The sequence below is a fragment of the Brachyistius frenatus genome, unplaced genomic scaffold (assembly GCF_029030835.1).
Source record: "Brachyistius frenatus isolate BFR_SWC_R1_liver_20210118 unplaced genomic scaffold, ASM2903083v1 Contig_20, whole genome shotgun sequence".
In the NCBI taxonomy this organism is placed as follows: domain Eukaryota; kingdom Metazoa; phylum Chordata; class Actinopteri; family Embiotocidae; genus Brachyistius; species Brachyistius frenatus.
This window is the reverse complement of record NW_027210619.1, coordinates 1,024,574-1,037,213: the sequence shown is the minus strand read 5'-3', so window position 1 is coordinate 1,037,213 and position 12,640 is coordinate 1,024,574. Positions and strand designations below refer to the sequence as shown.

Sequence of the window (12,640 nt, the reverse complement as noted above, 5' to 3'; positions counted from 1 at the left end):
TGGTGCCCCAGCACTCAGCCTTTGCCAAGGGGACAGACGCAAGGGGAAGAAAACCATCCTTTCAATTCCATCACAGAGCGAGGAAGAGGAGGAGCCAGCCGAGTGAGATAGTGATGCTCCAAGCAGGTGCCAACAAGTGAGAGGTAGCCGAGAAACTGAGAGCGAGGGAGATGGAGAAGAGTCTGTGAGAGCAGAAGACATCCAGAGCTGAGAGAAAACAAACAACAGGTGAGCACGCTCGCATTTTCTTTGAAATGTTTACATATTCTTGTTGTATTTTTTTGCTCATTATTGTTTAGTTATTATTATATTATTATTATTATTATTATTATTATCTGATGGTCCGTTACAACAATTATTTCTTAATTAAATCATAAAACATTTAGTAAAATTAAGATTGTTGTTAGAATTATAAAGGAAAACAAACAACATTTTCAGACCTCATTATTGAGATTTTATCACAAAAAAACGATCATCTTAAATTTAACAGGAAAACCTTCAAATTAGTACTTTTTTAAACATTGTTGCCCCTTAAATTGAGAATGATTTAATGCAACATAAAGTTTTGCTAAATACTAAATAATACATTTCAATTACAATTCTATTTTGATCTGCTCACTTGTTGGCTGTTCTAACCTAGATTTTATGCATAATCAGGTACGGGGGCTGACAATTAGCTTCGGCTAGACGCCCTATATGCATTACATGTGTTGCTTATTACTGTGTTGCAATATGCGTCGGCAAATCCAAAAATGAATCATCATCATTTAAATCCTAAAGAGCCTGACTTAGGACTAATTAAACCGTGTCTGCACTGCTCCAATTAATGTCTTCGTAACACGATTTTTTTCTAAATAGTTATTTGTTGTATTTCTTTTTATAAATAATTTAACTAATATTTAAATTTCTTCAGTATTTGAATCTCTTCAGGCGGAGTGTTTCCAGTTTTCCTACTCCAGTGATTCCGTCCCCACGTCTCTGCTGCCATGCTGTGTCCTGTGCTGCTTTGTGCCACCCTGCTCCTCCTGACGCCCCTGGAGATCACAGAGGCTCGCGCTCTGCATCCTTCTCCTGATGCTGTGCAGGTACAGGGGGAGAGGAGAGGAGGGGTGAGGGGGGTGAGGAGGGGAGAGGAAGGGGTAGAAGCGGAAGAAAAAAGTTAGAGTGGATGAATGGCGGAGCAAAGAGAGGAGGGGAGGCCGAGTAGGAAAGAATAAGAGGAGATGAAATGTATTACTGATTGAATTATTTCCCCTTGTATACGCCCCGACAATTAAATTTCATCTTTTTTTCTTCCCACTGTGTAGTTTATGGAGCAGTTTCTGGAACGCTATAATGATCTTCTGACCCTGGACGACCTGGAGAACCTGTTGAACAGCCCGCCGGAGGAGCAACCCAGCTTCTCCTCTGGGGTCAAAGCGGCTGAATACCCCAAATGGGCTGACGTGCAAACGCAGCCCGAGACGCCCTGGCTCCGTCTGCTGAAGGGGGCCTTGGCCAACCAGAAGCGAGCAGAACCGGACCGGTCACGGAGGGGATGGAACCGAGGGTGCTTTGGCCTGAAACTGGATCGAATCGGGTCCATGAGTGGACTCGGCTGTTAGTGGAGAGAAAAATAAAGACTGGTGACGTCCTTCTTAGATTATCATGAAACCCACACGTGCAAAGGCATTCACCTGCAGAGAAGGATGTTTACACGCGTGTAGACTATATGTAGTATGGTGTAAACTTGCAGTGCTAATGTTTCATCCAGTATAGATCAGATGCTTCACAGTTTATTCCATGTGTAAAGTGAATATTAGACCGTGTGTGCTACGTTTACATAAAATGATTGTTACGCTTGTTTTTTTTTAAGTAATCTGGCACTTTCTGTATTCTTAGCTGTCTGCTTGCAGTAGAGATGTGTAGACATTTTGTGGTCAGGGGATTGTGTTAAAACAGCCTTAATGGACGTGGATATCCACATATTATGATGGCACTTGTAAATCCTGCAGTTTATTTTTATGTTTACTTATGATTTGCATGAATAAATGGATTTGACATTTGTGGTGTTGTACTTTTTTGCTCATTAGAAATTCACTTCTTTTCCCACACGTAAATCCCAGATGGTTCACTCTCTATTGGCACACGTCATCTCAATTTGTCCTTCAAAATGGAGCTTCAAATTATCGTGACAGATTTTTTTTTTTAACTTGAAACGATTTAGTAAATATTCCTGTGGCTGTTGGATGAAGTTAATTTCTACCCCCATCATTCTGGACTGTTTTTACTCTGGCAGCACAGCAAACTTCCCTGGACAAAAACTTAAAACTTAAAACTTGAATCATTGTGCAAGGAAATTAAAATAATAATAACTATTTCAGTTGTTTGTTAGATGAGTGCAGTTTTACATAGCAGTTGGGTACCAGCAGGGCTTGAACAAAACGTGAACCGTTTTCTTCTAAGAAATGTTTAAGACAAAAGCAAACATTTGATCCACTCACAGATAAAGGTAGTATACTTAAACACCAACACAAGGAAATTGTGTTTTTTTTCAATCATTAACTCAACAATAATATATATATTAATGTAACTTTCATCTTTTCCACCATCTCTGACATCGGCTTGCTGAAATTGTTTTACCACTCTTCATGCAAAATTCCTTCAGTTGCAAGATGTTTTAGGGTTTCCCTGCATGCACTGCCTGTTTCAAATGCCCTTTCTGTCATTGTTGCGAGATGTATTTATCTCTATGGACCTGTCGCTCCCTCTTTCTGCTGATCCTGCTCTGGTGCTGTTGACTGCAGGTGAGCTCATCTGACTGAACATGTCTTTGTGATTGTGTTGTAGGGAGCTGATTGGTTCCAGCCTGCAAGCTTGCATGTTAAAGGCCGGCTTGCCCCATCTCCCTTCGTCTCCATTCCCAACCAGCCAACATGTGCCTGTGTGATGATGTTATAAATAGATCTGCCAAGTGAGCAGCCCAGGTTTGATCCTGCTGGGTATCATTTTTTTGGTTTCATCTGTTTTCTACTGTTTTTCTAAAATTAGAAGTGAGTTTATTGCCTTGTCTTTTTTTATTTTATTTTTTTTAATCTTTTTTTGTTGTGTAGGGTTAGGATGCTCAACTTTAGCTCATTTTGTGTATTTTACGGTTTCTAATGTGTTGCAATTCACTTGGGACTAAGCCGTCTTTACTGTCATCTCCTAACCCTCCATTTCTTCTTTCTGAGTCATTTCTTGGTAAACTCGCTGGGTGTTGAGGATGGTCATCCTGTTGAAAAGTCCATTCCCGGTTCAATGTCGGCTGTCTGACAGATGACCTCACAATATTTTCAAGCCGTTTTCGATATGGTGGAGAATTCATAGTTGAATAAATGGCCACAAGCTGCCATGCAATCCCTCAGGCGGTGAAGCAACCCTAAACCATAACATTTTCACCACTGTGCTTCAAAGTTGATACGAGGTTCTTCTCCTGAGAGGCTGTTTTGAGCTGCATCAAACATGTCTACTGTTACTGTAGTCAAACAACTCTACCTTTGATTAATCTGTACAGAGCACATTATTAGGGCCTGAGCACCGATGGTGCGAAAGCCCTATTGTTATCCAAGGAATTATTATTCTCGTTCCTTATTTTTCTCCGCAAAGAACTGCATTTTTGGCGGCTTTATCATATTCAAAAACTCATGAAAGTTGGCAATCACGTTTTTTTTCCATATCATGCTATAGTATGACTTTTGTTTAATATTTTGGACAACATGCTATATTATGAGTTTTTTTTGTCACATTTTGGACAACATGCTATAGTATGAATGCATTGTCTTCCAAAATATGAAATAAAAGACAAAAGAAAGTAAGAGCATCACAAGCACAGTGGTGCAGTGGTTAGTCATGTTGTCTAAAGTATAATTTTATTATTATTTTTTTTTTGACTTCATATTTCAGACAACATGCTGTGGTATGAAAATAGTATAAAATATGAAATAAAAGTCATACTATAGCATGTCCTCAAAAGGACAAAAGAAAATAATAGCATCAAAGGCAAGTGGTGCAGTGGTTGGTGCTGGTACCTCTTAGTCAGGTGGTCATTGGTTTGATTCCTGCTGGAGCCATGCATCGCAGGTCTAAAAAATTTAATCTTGTCTGAAGTATAAAAAAAACCCCTCATCCAATAGCATGTAGTTGAATTTCAAAATATCCAGGTTCTAAAATTTCCAACAATTTCAAAATTTTGACTTTTTAAAAAAAATATTTTGGGCAACATGTTATAGTACGAAAAAAGTCAAAAATGTGAAATTGTTAGAACCTGGAAATTCAACTACATGCTATTGGATGAGTTTTTTTTAAATTTTTTATATATACTTCAGACAACATGACATGCATGGCTCCAGCAGGAATCAAACCAATGACCTTCTGACTGAGAGGCACCAGCACTAACCACTGCACCACTTTGCCTGTAATGCAGTGACTTTTTTTTTTGTGCTTTTGAGGACATGCTATAGTATGACTTATTTTTTTCATAATTTGGATGACATGCCTTTATGACTTTTTTTTTCCACATTTTGGATGACGTGCTATAGTGGGACACAGTGGAGCAGTGGTTAGAGCAGTCGCCTCAGTTAGAAGTAATTGGGTTTGATCCCCACCTGAAGCAAGCATGTCAGTTCAGAAAAAGGTCGTACTCTAAAAAGTCATACTATAGCATGTTGTCCAAAAAGTGACCCAAAAGTCATTCTTGTATATAGTATAGTCAGGGTAATGCGACTAAGTTTGATGTTTCGCCGTGACACAGGAAGTTGATGTTTAAGGTCAAACGATGCTCCAAATCTCACGAAACTTTGCACATGCGTCAGGCACCAACTTTCATGAGTTTTTGAAGGTGTTAAAGCTGCCCAAAAAAAAAGGCAATTTTTTTAAGAAGAATAAAAAACGAGTTTGAGAAAAAAAATTTTAAAACTGCAAGCGGGAATATGCCGACCCTCGTGTGCTGCACGTCGGGGAGCCGGCGGCCTCGACCCGCTGGATCCCCGACATGTAGCATGTCAGGGCACACATATCTCTGCTTGCAGTTTTAATTTTGGTCATCATGCACAATTCTTGATCATCTGAAAATATTTGATATGTAAACACTTACATACTCAGCAGAGTTGAATAATTTGATAATATTTTGGTTGAATTTTGAAAATTAACATAAAAATGAAATTAGATGTGGTTTTGTACAACGACACAAGATGGCAGTAGAAGTCTATCTTTTTTCATCTGTTTATTACCTTGCACTATAGCTGCCATCTGGACTTTGTACTGAACATTATTACCGGATACAAGTTCTATAAGTGTATTTGAAGACCTCTGTTTCGTACATGATTGTACACAGATCAGAAAAGTGGAGACTGTGCAGTTTGCATACTATTGCTGTTGGAGTACTTTCTAATTAACTGAAATTAACATATTTACATTAGGCAAATAAGTTAAATAAATATTGTTTTAAAACGTTTCTCAGCTACCACCTTGCAGTGACCTTTTAACTGAAGTAAAATAATCATTTTGTAAGATATTTTATTCCATGGCCGGTCACTTTCCTCTTTACAGTGGGAAGAGTTTAACTGTTGTGATATAGAAAGAACATATGATCTCTATGAGGCAGCATTTACAGTACTGAGAGTATAACATGGCCCAAGTGTTGACTAGCCAGCCGGTGTCTAATCTTAGCCTGACCTTTACTTCCCCTCTTTGACCTTAAGCTGCAAAGCAGAGGCCACCATTGGCATGCATGCACTTAGGGTTGTGGTAGTTCAGCTATGTCTGGACTATTGGTCAGCAGCCATAAAATAAACCATCGCTGCCCAGCTTTAGTGCAGAGCAACATGTCTGCAGCCTGCTGCAACTTATATATGAATACATGAACTGCTGAGGCAGAAAATGCAAATACTAATTACAGTGAACCCTCGCTATAACGCGGTTCACCTTTCACGGTCTCGCTGCTTCACGGATTTGCATCGTGCATTGAAATCACATTACGACTATATGTAACGTAGATATATTTAATGTCCAGTTCTATCTATTTCAATTGTAAAATAAAGGTTACTACTTCACGGATTTCACCTATCACGGTTTCTATTTGGAACGTAACCCCCGCGAAAAACGAGGGTTCACTGTATTATACTTTGTCTAATTATATCTATAAGGTGTTGAAAGTTTAAGGTCTGCCATGGTGAGAAGATGCCATGATATGGCTGAGGTTTCGATTCACTGTCTCTGGACTGCCTGCTGAGGCCCAGTGTATATGATATTAGACCAGCTGAATATTAAGATTTAACAAATTTTAATAGCCTCTGGAGTGCTTCATTTTCCTCTGTCAACATTATTGCCAGAAAAATAAAATAAAATCAAAAAAAATAAACTGACATGGCTGGGCCTTGTCATATTTTTTCATATTTCATGTGCGGGGAAGAAAAGTGAAGCTCGTTAATCTTGCAGCAGCATGATGCTTTAATGGGACCTCGTGAGGAGCACTTTTATTCATACAAAATAACTTGTGTTTCATTAGATTATTTTCGTATTTTCGTATTATTATTTCTTATTGTAAGTCGCTTTGGATAAAAGCGTCAGCTAAATGAAATGTAATGTATTAACCTGGCAAAGTAACAAGTTCACTGTGTACATGAAACCAGACAGATTCCTCTGCACATGCGCAGCAATCATGTGTTCATGTTCAGTAACTCAGGCTCACCTCTTGAAGGGATGGGACAGCAGAAAAAAAAAGAGTAGTCGAATTAGGGTCATGGTCTTTGGACATTAAATGTCAGAGTCAGGAAGACAGCGATTTGATCTCTCATTTGCTCCCTCTGTGTGTCTGTACTTACTGAGAAGGTCAGCGAGGGACCCCTCTCTTTTTTCAATGCACTATCTGAGTACTGTAATGTCTTGGTGTCTATATCTAGACCTCTTGAAGGTAGAAGCACAAAACAGGCGTGATGGCACAGGAAAAGGAAATTAAGTAAATTTTACTCACGTATTTTAAAGCCTATAATTAGCAGCAGAAATGGGATGATAAGACAGAAGCTTCTCTGGTGCAGGGGCCTTTCTACAATCTGTGGAGCAGACGACCTTGACATTCAGAGTGGGCGGGGTGAGGAGGGCTGACCCCTGAGGGGGCGTGGTCTTAAACTCCGGTCAATCATAAAAACACAGCTAAACTTTGTTCTTCCCCACTCACACCCGGAGTCGCAAGACAGACAGAGGCTTCTCACAAACGGTAAATATCTCAAATAATGTAATGCCTTGCGCCAGAGATCGACAGGAAGCTGCAGGGCTTCAGCAGCTTCAGGCTGCATGACTGAATACCTTGACTTCGATCATCTGGGGACAGTCTGCACGAGCTCCACTGAGCCTCATTTTAATGCACATGTGGATAGAAATTCACTTTGTCAGACTGAGTCTAGCTACGTATAAAATTTAGATTTTGTTGGTTATGTCTACACTTGCAGGAAAAGTTCTGGTGTTGTAACTTCGAGGAAAAAAACCCTGCAGATTTGAACTGAAAGTTTTGTGGACCGTGTTCACAGATAGCTTTATTCGTGCTTTTGCATGTTGTGTTTTAAGTCTATGTTTATATCGGTGCACCATCTACTGTCTGTGATAAAGTGAAAGCTAATATATGGATTCATAAATGTTGCCATATCAATATTTAACAGTGAATATTATTTTTCTTCTTCTCTCATGTTTCCCTCCAGAGGACTAAACCAACCCAGGCAAAATGGTGAAAGTCGGTATCAATGGGTAAGAGATCATTGCCATCCCCTCATTTAAACAATGAACCCAGATTATCCCTAAATTAACCAAATTGTAACACACTACATTTTGCACTTAACTCACAGTGCCACACCCCTCTCATCAGGGCACATGGGGAGTATTTAACACTCATTTGCTAAAATGACTGTCTTGGTTCAGGTTTCAAAATACACACTCTATTCCCTTTTATTTTTTTTAAAATCATAATGCAAGACGTGTACACAAGGTATTCACATATGCTCACTCAGATGTACATGACCAAAAACGTGTGCAGGTATCAGTAGGTAGGAATAAAAGATTGTACAAAGGCATCTCTTAAAGGGATGATGAATTAAAAACGTCAAATAAAAATAAACTACAAAATATAAAGAGAGGAAACTAGAAAAGATGTATAACAAGTATTTATTTGAGTTGTCTAACAGTCAACATTGTAGTTGAGAGTTAAAGATGTTCATGTGTAAATATATGTTTGAATTCACAAAACTGTGCCTTTTGTATCAAGATGAAAATGTATCGAATGGACCCTAAAGGAATCTGATGGTCTGACTGTGCAGTAAGATATGTGAATGAATTGAAAACTAAAAACATGCTGAATCTTAGGTGCCAGTCTGCAGTTCAGTTCATTTTACTTTTGAAGTTTGAGTGTTTCGACACTGTAAGACACTTCTTCATTAGAATCCACAGCATTCATGACCCTCAGTATAGAGGAACGACCAACCTGCTCATGCTGATCCCAGCTGGTATTCAGCTGAGGATACCAGATGACTCCACTTCGTTGACTGTTTTGACACTGTGCTCTGAAAAGTAGGGCAAACTGCAGACTGGCTGATAATAGTGGCACTGTACAGTAGCTAAAGCAGGAACAGTGTTCTTTTTTTAAATGAAGGCCATTAACCTATTGACCGTCACCCACCTGTTCTCATGTTTTTCTTGAACTTTGAACCTTAGTCCTTCGGGAGATAACAATGTGGGCAGTGCTTTTGACATGAGGGTCATTCGACAGGTGATTGTTTTTCTGCTGTCTGAAGCGAGTACAACAAATCAATGAAACGTTAGTTAGGACACACATAGTCTGACGTTAAAGTCTACGTGCTTGTTTCATGAATCTGTTCTTTATGCAACGCACACGCACACAGTCTGAGGACAAAGGGTATCTGCCAAGATTTTGGACCTGTGGTTAAATAGTAACCTGTCCACTGATCAAACAGTGCAGTGTCGTCACTAGGATTGCCACACTGGTGGAGGTTGATTTCGACTTTAGCCCCCAGAGAGGAAAGTGCGAGAGCTGTGCAGCCATAAGCTGTGCAGTACGCACCTCCCTCGGCCCCTCCTCATGAACTTTGCCCTTTCGTCAACTGGTTTCAGGTCTCCTGAGGTGTTTGTTTCCCACACAAAGGAGAAAGTTAGACACTTACAGTGAAGTAGGTTCTTCTGAGGAACAATTGAATGTCAAAAACTGCATATTACTTAATGAATGTTTTTCAGCTTCTTTTAAGTATGTGGACCTTTATTTCACTGAAACTCTGAGACATGAATGTGGTCAGACTTGCACGGTGTCACATCGCCATCTAGAGGCCAGACTTAGAAACAACTGTTTCCTTTTCAGATTCGGCCGCATTGGTCGTCTGGTGACCCGTGCTGCTTTCAGCTCCAAGAAAGTGGAGATTGTGGCCATCAATGACCCATTCATCGACCTAGAGTACATGGTAAGACAAGAGTATTGGTTTAGGAGAAAGGTTTGAAATTGTCACCAGACATCAGTAAGGTGCTGCTGAATCATGAGTGATGCATGTGTGGCTTTTTCATTGCTTTCAGGGTCTTGTCATGTCTCTGGAGAATGAGTCATGCAAGAATGTGATGAATGTAAAATAGATGTTTGTGATTTCCATCAAGATGAAGAGTGCAATGAGTTCACAGTTTGTAATGAAGGTTTTTGGAGTCAGAGGCACACTATTCCTGTTTATATGCAAATTCGTTTCAAATATTATCTCCTCTGTTGTTATTTTAGAGAAATATGTCTCAGGAGTTCCTCTTATCTTATCTCATCTCATCTTTTAGGTCTACATGTTCAAGTATGACTCAACCCACGGCCGCTTCAAGGGCGAGGTCAAGATTGAGGGAGACAAGCTGGTCATCGATGGACAGAAAATCACAGTTTTCCACGAGTTAGTTCACCTGCCGTCTATTGTTCATAAACCATTAATTTGTCTAATGCAGAACGTGTCAGTTTAATTCCAAGATACACATTATCAAAAAAGACAAACTCTTACCCTCTTTTGCTCTATTTTTATTTAATTTTTTTCTGCAGGAGGGACCCCGCCAATATCAAATGGGGTGACGCTGGTGCCCAGTATGTGGTGGAGTCCACTGGTGTGTTCACCACCATTGAGAAGGCCTCTGTACGTACTCAATCCAGTCCCAAACCCTTAAAAATAATTTGGTTATGTAGTGTATTTGATGTGCAAAAAGGAAGATTTTAATATGATTTCAACACAACGTGCAGACTCACTTGAAGGGCGGTGCCAAGAGAGTCATCATCTCTGCACCCAGCGCTGATGCCCCCATGTTTGTTATGGGTGTCAACCACGAAAAGTACGACAACTCCCTCACGGTTGTCAGGTAAGAATCAGAAAGTGTGTCATAGATTGGTTATTTTTGAGTGGTAAAATGGAAATTCTGAAGTTTTCAGTACCAAAAAGATGATCCAAAAGCTGTTTGAAAATCTTACAATTATTAGAACATTATTATTGAATATCTATGATCTGCAAATTTCTTCACTGATCATGCATTGGTCATAAAAAAATAAAAAAAATCATAGTGTGACAGAAAAAGCCTTTTATTTTGAAAATGAAGTTAACTGATGCGGTTTCTTTCTCCATAGCAACGCTTCCTGCACAACCAACTGCCTGGCTCCACTGGCCAAAGTCATCAATGACAACTTCGGCATCATTGAGGGCCTGATGGTCAGACTCAAAACACTCCACCCGAGAACAATTTAGTGGTGAGAGGGTTGATCAACATTTAATCATCCTCCTTTTGTCTCTTGGTCTTTGTCCATCAGAGTACAGTTCACGCCATCACCGCCACCCAGAAGACAGTGGATGGTCCCTCTGGCAAACTGTGGAGGGACGGCCGCGGTGCCAGCCAGAACATCATCCCCGCTTCTACTGGTGCTGCCAAAGCTGTTGGCAAGGTCATCCCCGAGCTCAACGGGTCAGTGTCAAAAACACACTACTTTACTTCTTTTGTTTTTCTGGCTGACTACAAACCAGTGTTAAGGGTACATGCTGCCACCTACTGTACCGGAGTGTGTAACATCATGACTTTATATAGAAGTTGTATTCTGGACAATAGATTTCATTCAATTTAATTAAATTTAAAAAAAAAAAAAAAAAAAAAAAGACCTTTCAATACTTTACTGAATATGTCTTTGCAATACCAGAAAAGTGACAAATTCATCATTAAAATCTAATGTTTTGTTTATTTAAAAAACATGCATATATATTTTACAGCAAGCTGACCGGCATGGCCTTTCGTGTCCCCACCCCCAACGTGTCAGTGGTTGACCTGACAGTCCGTTTGGAGAAACCCGTGAGTCGTGCAAATTTACTCAAATTAATTTTAGCTGATAAGTAAGTTTTTACTGTCAACAAATTCCATGAAAAAGCTAAAACCAACTGAATTTTTCCCACCACCAAGTATTTCCAATGTAGGCAAACTTATTCCTCTTTACCGTAGAGCTTCATGTTCATGGTGATGAGGCCATGTAGTTTATTTCACCTAGACCCCTTTTAATACACATCTGTCTGCTTCTTTTTTCATTTTGTTAAAACTTATTGTACATATCTTTTTGTTTTTTCTTTTCTTTTTTGTAAAAGGAAACCGGTCAGCCTCACAAACACATCACACATTATATTAACCTACATCTCACATTCATCTCATCTTTTGTTTTTTTGGCACAATGCTTGTAGCACATTATGTTGCATCATCATTACATGTAAAAGCAAAAGTAACTTCATGTCTACAGTACTTTTTTCCTGTGTTTTTCTTTTAAAATACAAACAAAATGTATTTTCTTTACAGGCCAAATACGATGACATCAAGAAGGTCGTGAAGGCTGCAGCTGAAGGACCCATGAAGGGCTATCTGGGATACACAGAACACCAGGTATGATCTGAGCGGTCTCCGATCGTTTTGGTTTTGTCGATTGGTCTGCTTGTTAACGTGACACTCTCTTCACTCTCCTGCAGGTCGTCTCCACAGACTTCAATGGTGATACCCACTCCTCCATCTTTGATGCTGGCGCTGGCATCGCCCTCAACGACCACTTTGTCAAGCTGGTCTCATGGTGCGCCTTCAGCATTGATTACTTTCATGTCCTCACATCTATTCCCAGTAATACATATTGACTTTTTTTTTTTTTTTTCTTTTCCTCTACCAGGTACGACAACGAGTTCGCCTACAGCAACCGTGTGTGCGACCTGATGGCACACATGGCTACCAAGGAGTAAACCAACCAGCTGATGATGGTCACTGCCCTGTGTCACATTACCCACATTCTCCTGAATCCAGAGTTATGAATGTACAATAAGATGTTGTACCATCTGTGACTCTGCCCGTTTCCATCAGCTTGTCGACCCAAATTATACACTTGAGGAAAAGTCCCACATAGAGCAAATGAAAGATTTAAATTGGTGACCAATTATTTTTTTTTATTAAGTTCTGTTCTTGTGTTTGATGGAGTGAAGGTGTGAGAGTTTTTGCCTGTCTGTAGTGCTAAGGTGCTACAGTCAGTGGTGGAATAAAGTCCTTTGTTTGTGAGAATTACGCCTCAGTTCTCCTCTTTGTGTCATCGCAAAGAATGACTTGA

The 12,640-nt window shown here is 39.8% G+C and overlaps 2 protein-coding genes across 3 annotated transcripts; both read left to right on the top strand.

The window, feature by feature from the left end:
• Nucleotides 1-14: 14 nt before the first annotated feature.
• Nucleotides 15-2,045, top strand: nppcl (natriuretic peptide C-like). Of its 2 annotated transcripts, none has more exons than XM_069695675.1 (3): nt 15-228; nt 931-1,085; nt 1,308-2,045. In XM_069695675.1, the coding sequence occupies exons 2-3, from the start codon at nt 987-989 to the stop codon at nt 1,602-1,604; spliced, it is 396 nt and encodes a 131-aa protein (XP_069551776.1). In that variant the 5' UTR covers nt 15-228; nt 931-986; the 3' UTR covers nt 1,605-2,045. The 2 variants fall into 2 exon arrangements, with proteins under 2 accessions (XP_069551776.1, XP_069551775.1); XM_069695674.1 differs by having other exon boundaries at nt 16-228; nt 914-1,085.
• A 5,090-nt stretch (nt 2,046-7,135) lies between these two features.
• gapdh (glyceraldehyde-3-phosphate dehydrogenase) lies at nt 7,136-12,594 on the top strand. Its single transcript, XM_069695673.1, has 12 exons — nt 7,136-7,234; nt 7,713-7,758; nt 9,377-9,476; nt 9,829-9,935; nt 10,079-10,169; nt 10,274-10,389; nt 10,652-10,733; nt 10,832-10,983; nt 11,283-11,361; nt 11,854-11,937; nt 12,021-12,118; nt 12,212-12,594. The coding sequence occupies exons 2-12, from the start codon at nt 7,736-7,738 to the stop codon at nt 12,279-12,281; spliced, it is 1,002 nt and encodes a 333-aa protein (XP_069551774.1). The 5' UTR covers nt 7,136-7,234; nt 7,713-7,735; the 3' UTR covers nt 12,282-12,594.
• The last annotated feature ends 46 nt before the right edge of the window (nt 12,595-12,640 follow it).

Bases quoted from the DNA above. Each gene is read 5' to 3' on its own strand.
- nppcl (XM_069695675.1), top strand. From the start codon at position 987: ATGCTGTGTCCTGTGCTGCTTTGTGCCACCCTGCTCCTCCTGACGCCC. The intron at 1,086-1,307 runs GTACAGGGGGAG...CCCACTGTGTAG, and splicing joins CTTCTCCTGATGCTGTGCAG to TTTATGGAGCAGTTTCTGGA.
- gapdh (XM_069695673.1), top strand. From the start codon at position 7,736: ATGGTGAAAGTCGGTATCAATGG. The intron at 10,734-10,831 runs GTCAGACTCAAA...TTTGTCCATCAG, and splicing joins GCATCATTGAGGGCCTGATG to AGTACAGTTCACGCCATCAC. The intron at 11,938-12,020 runs GTATGATCTGAG...ACTCTCCTGCAG, and splicing joins TGGGATACACAGAACACCAG to GTCGTCTCCACAGACTTCAA.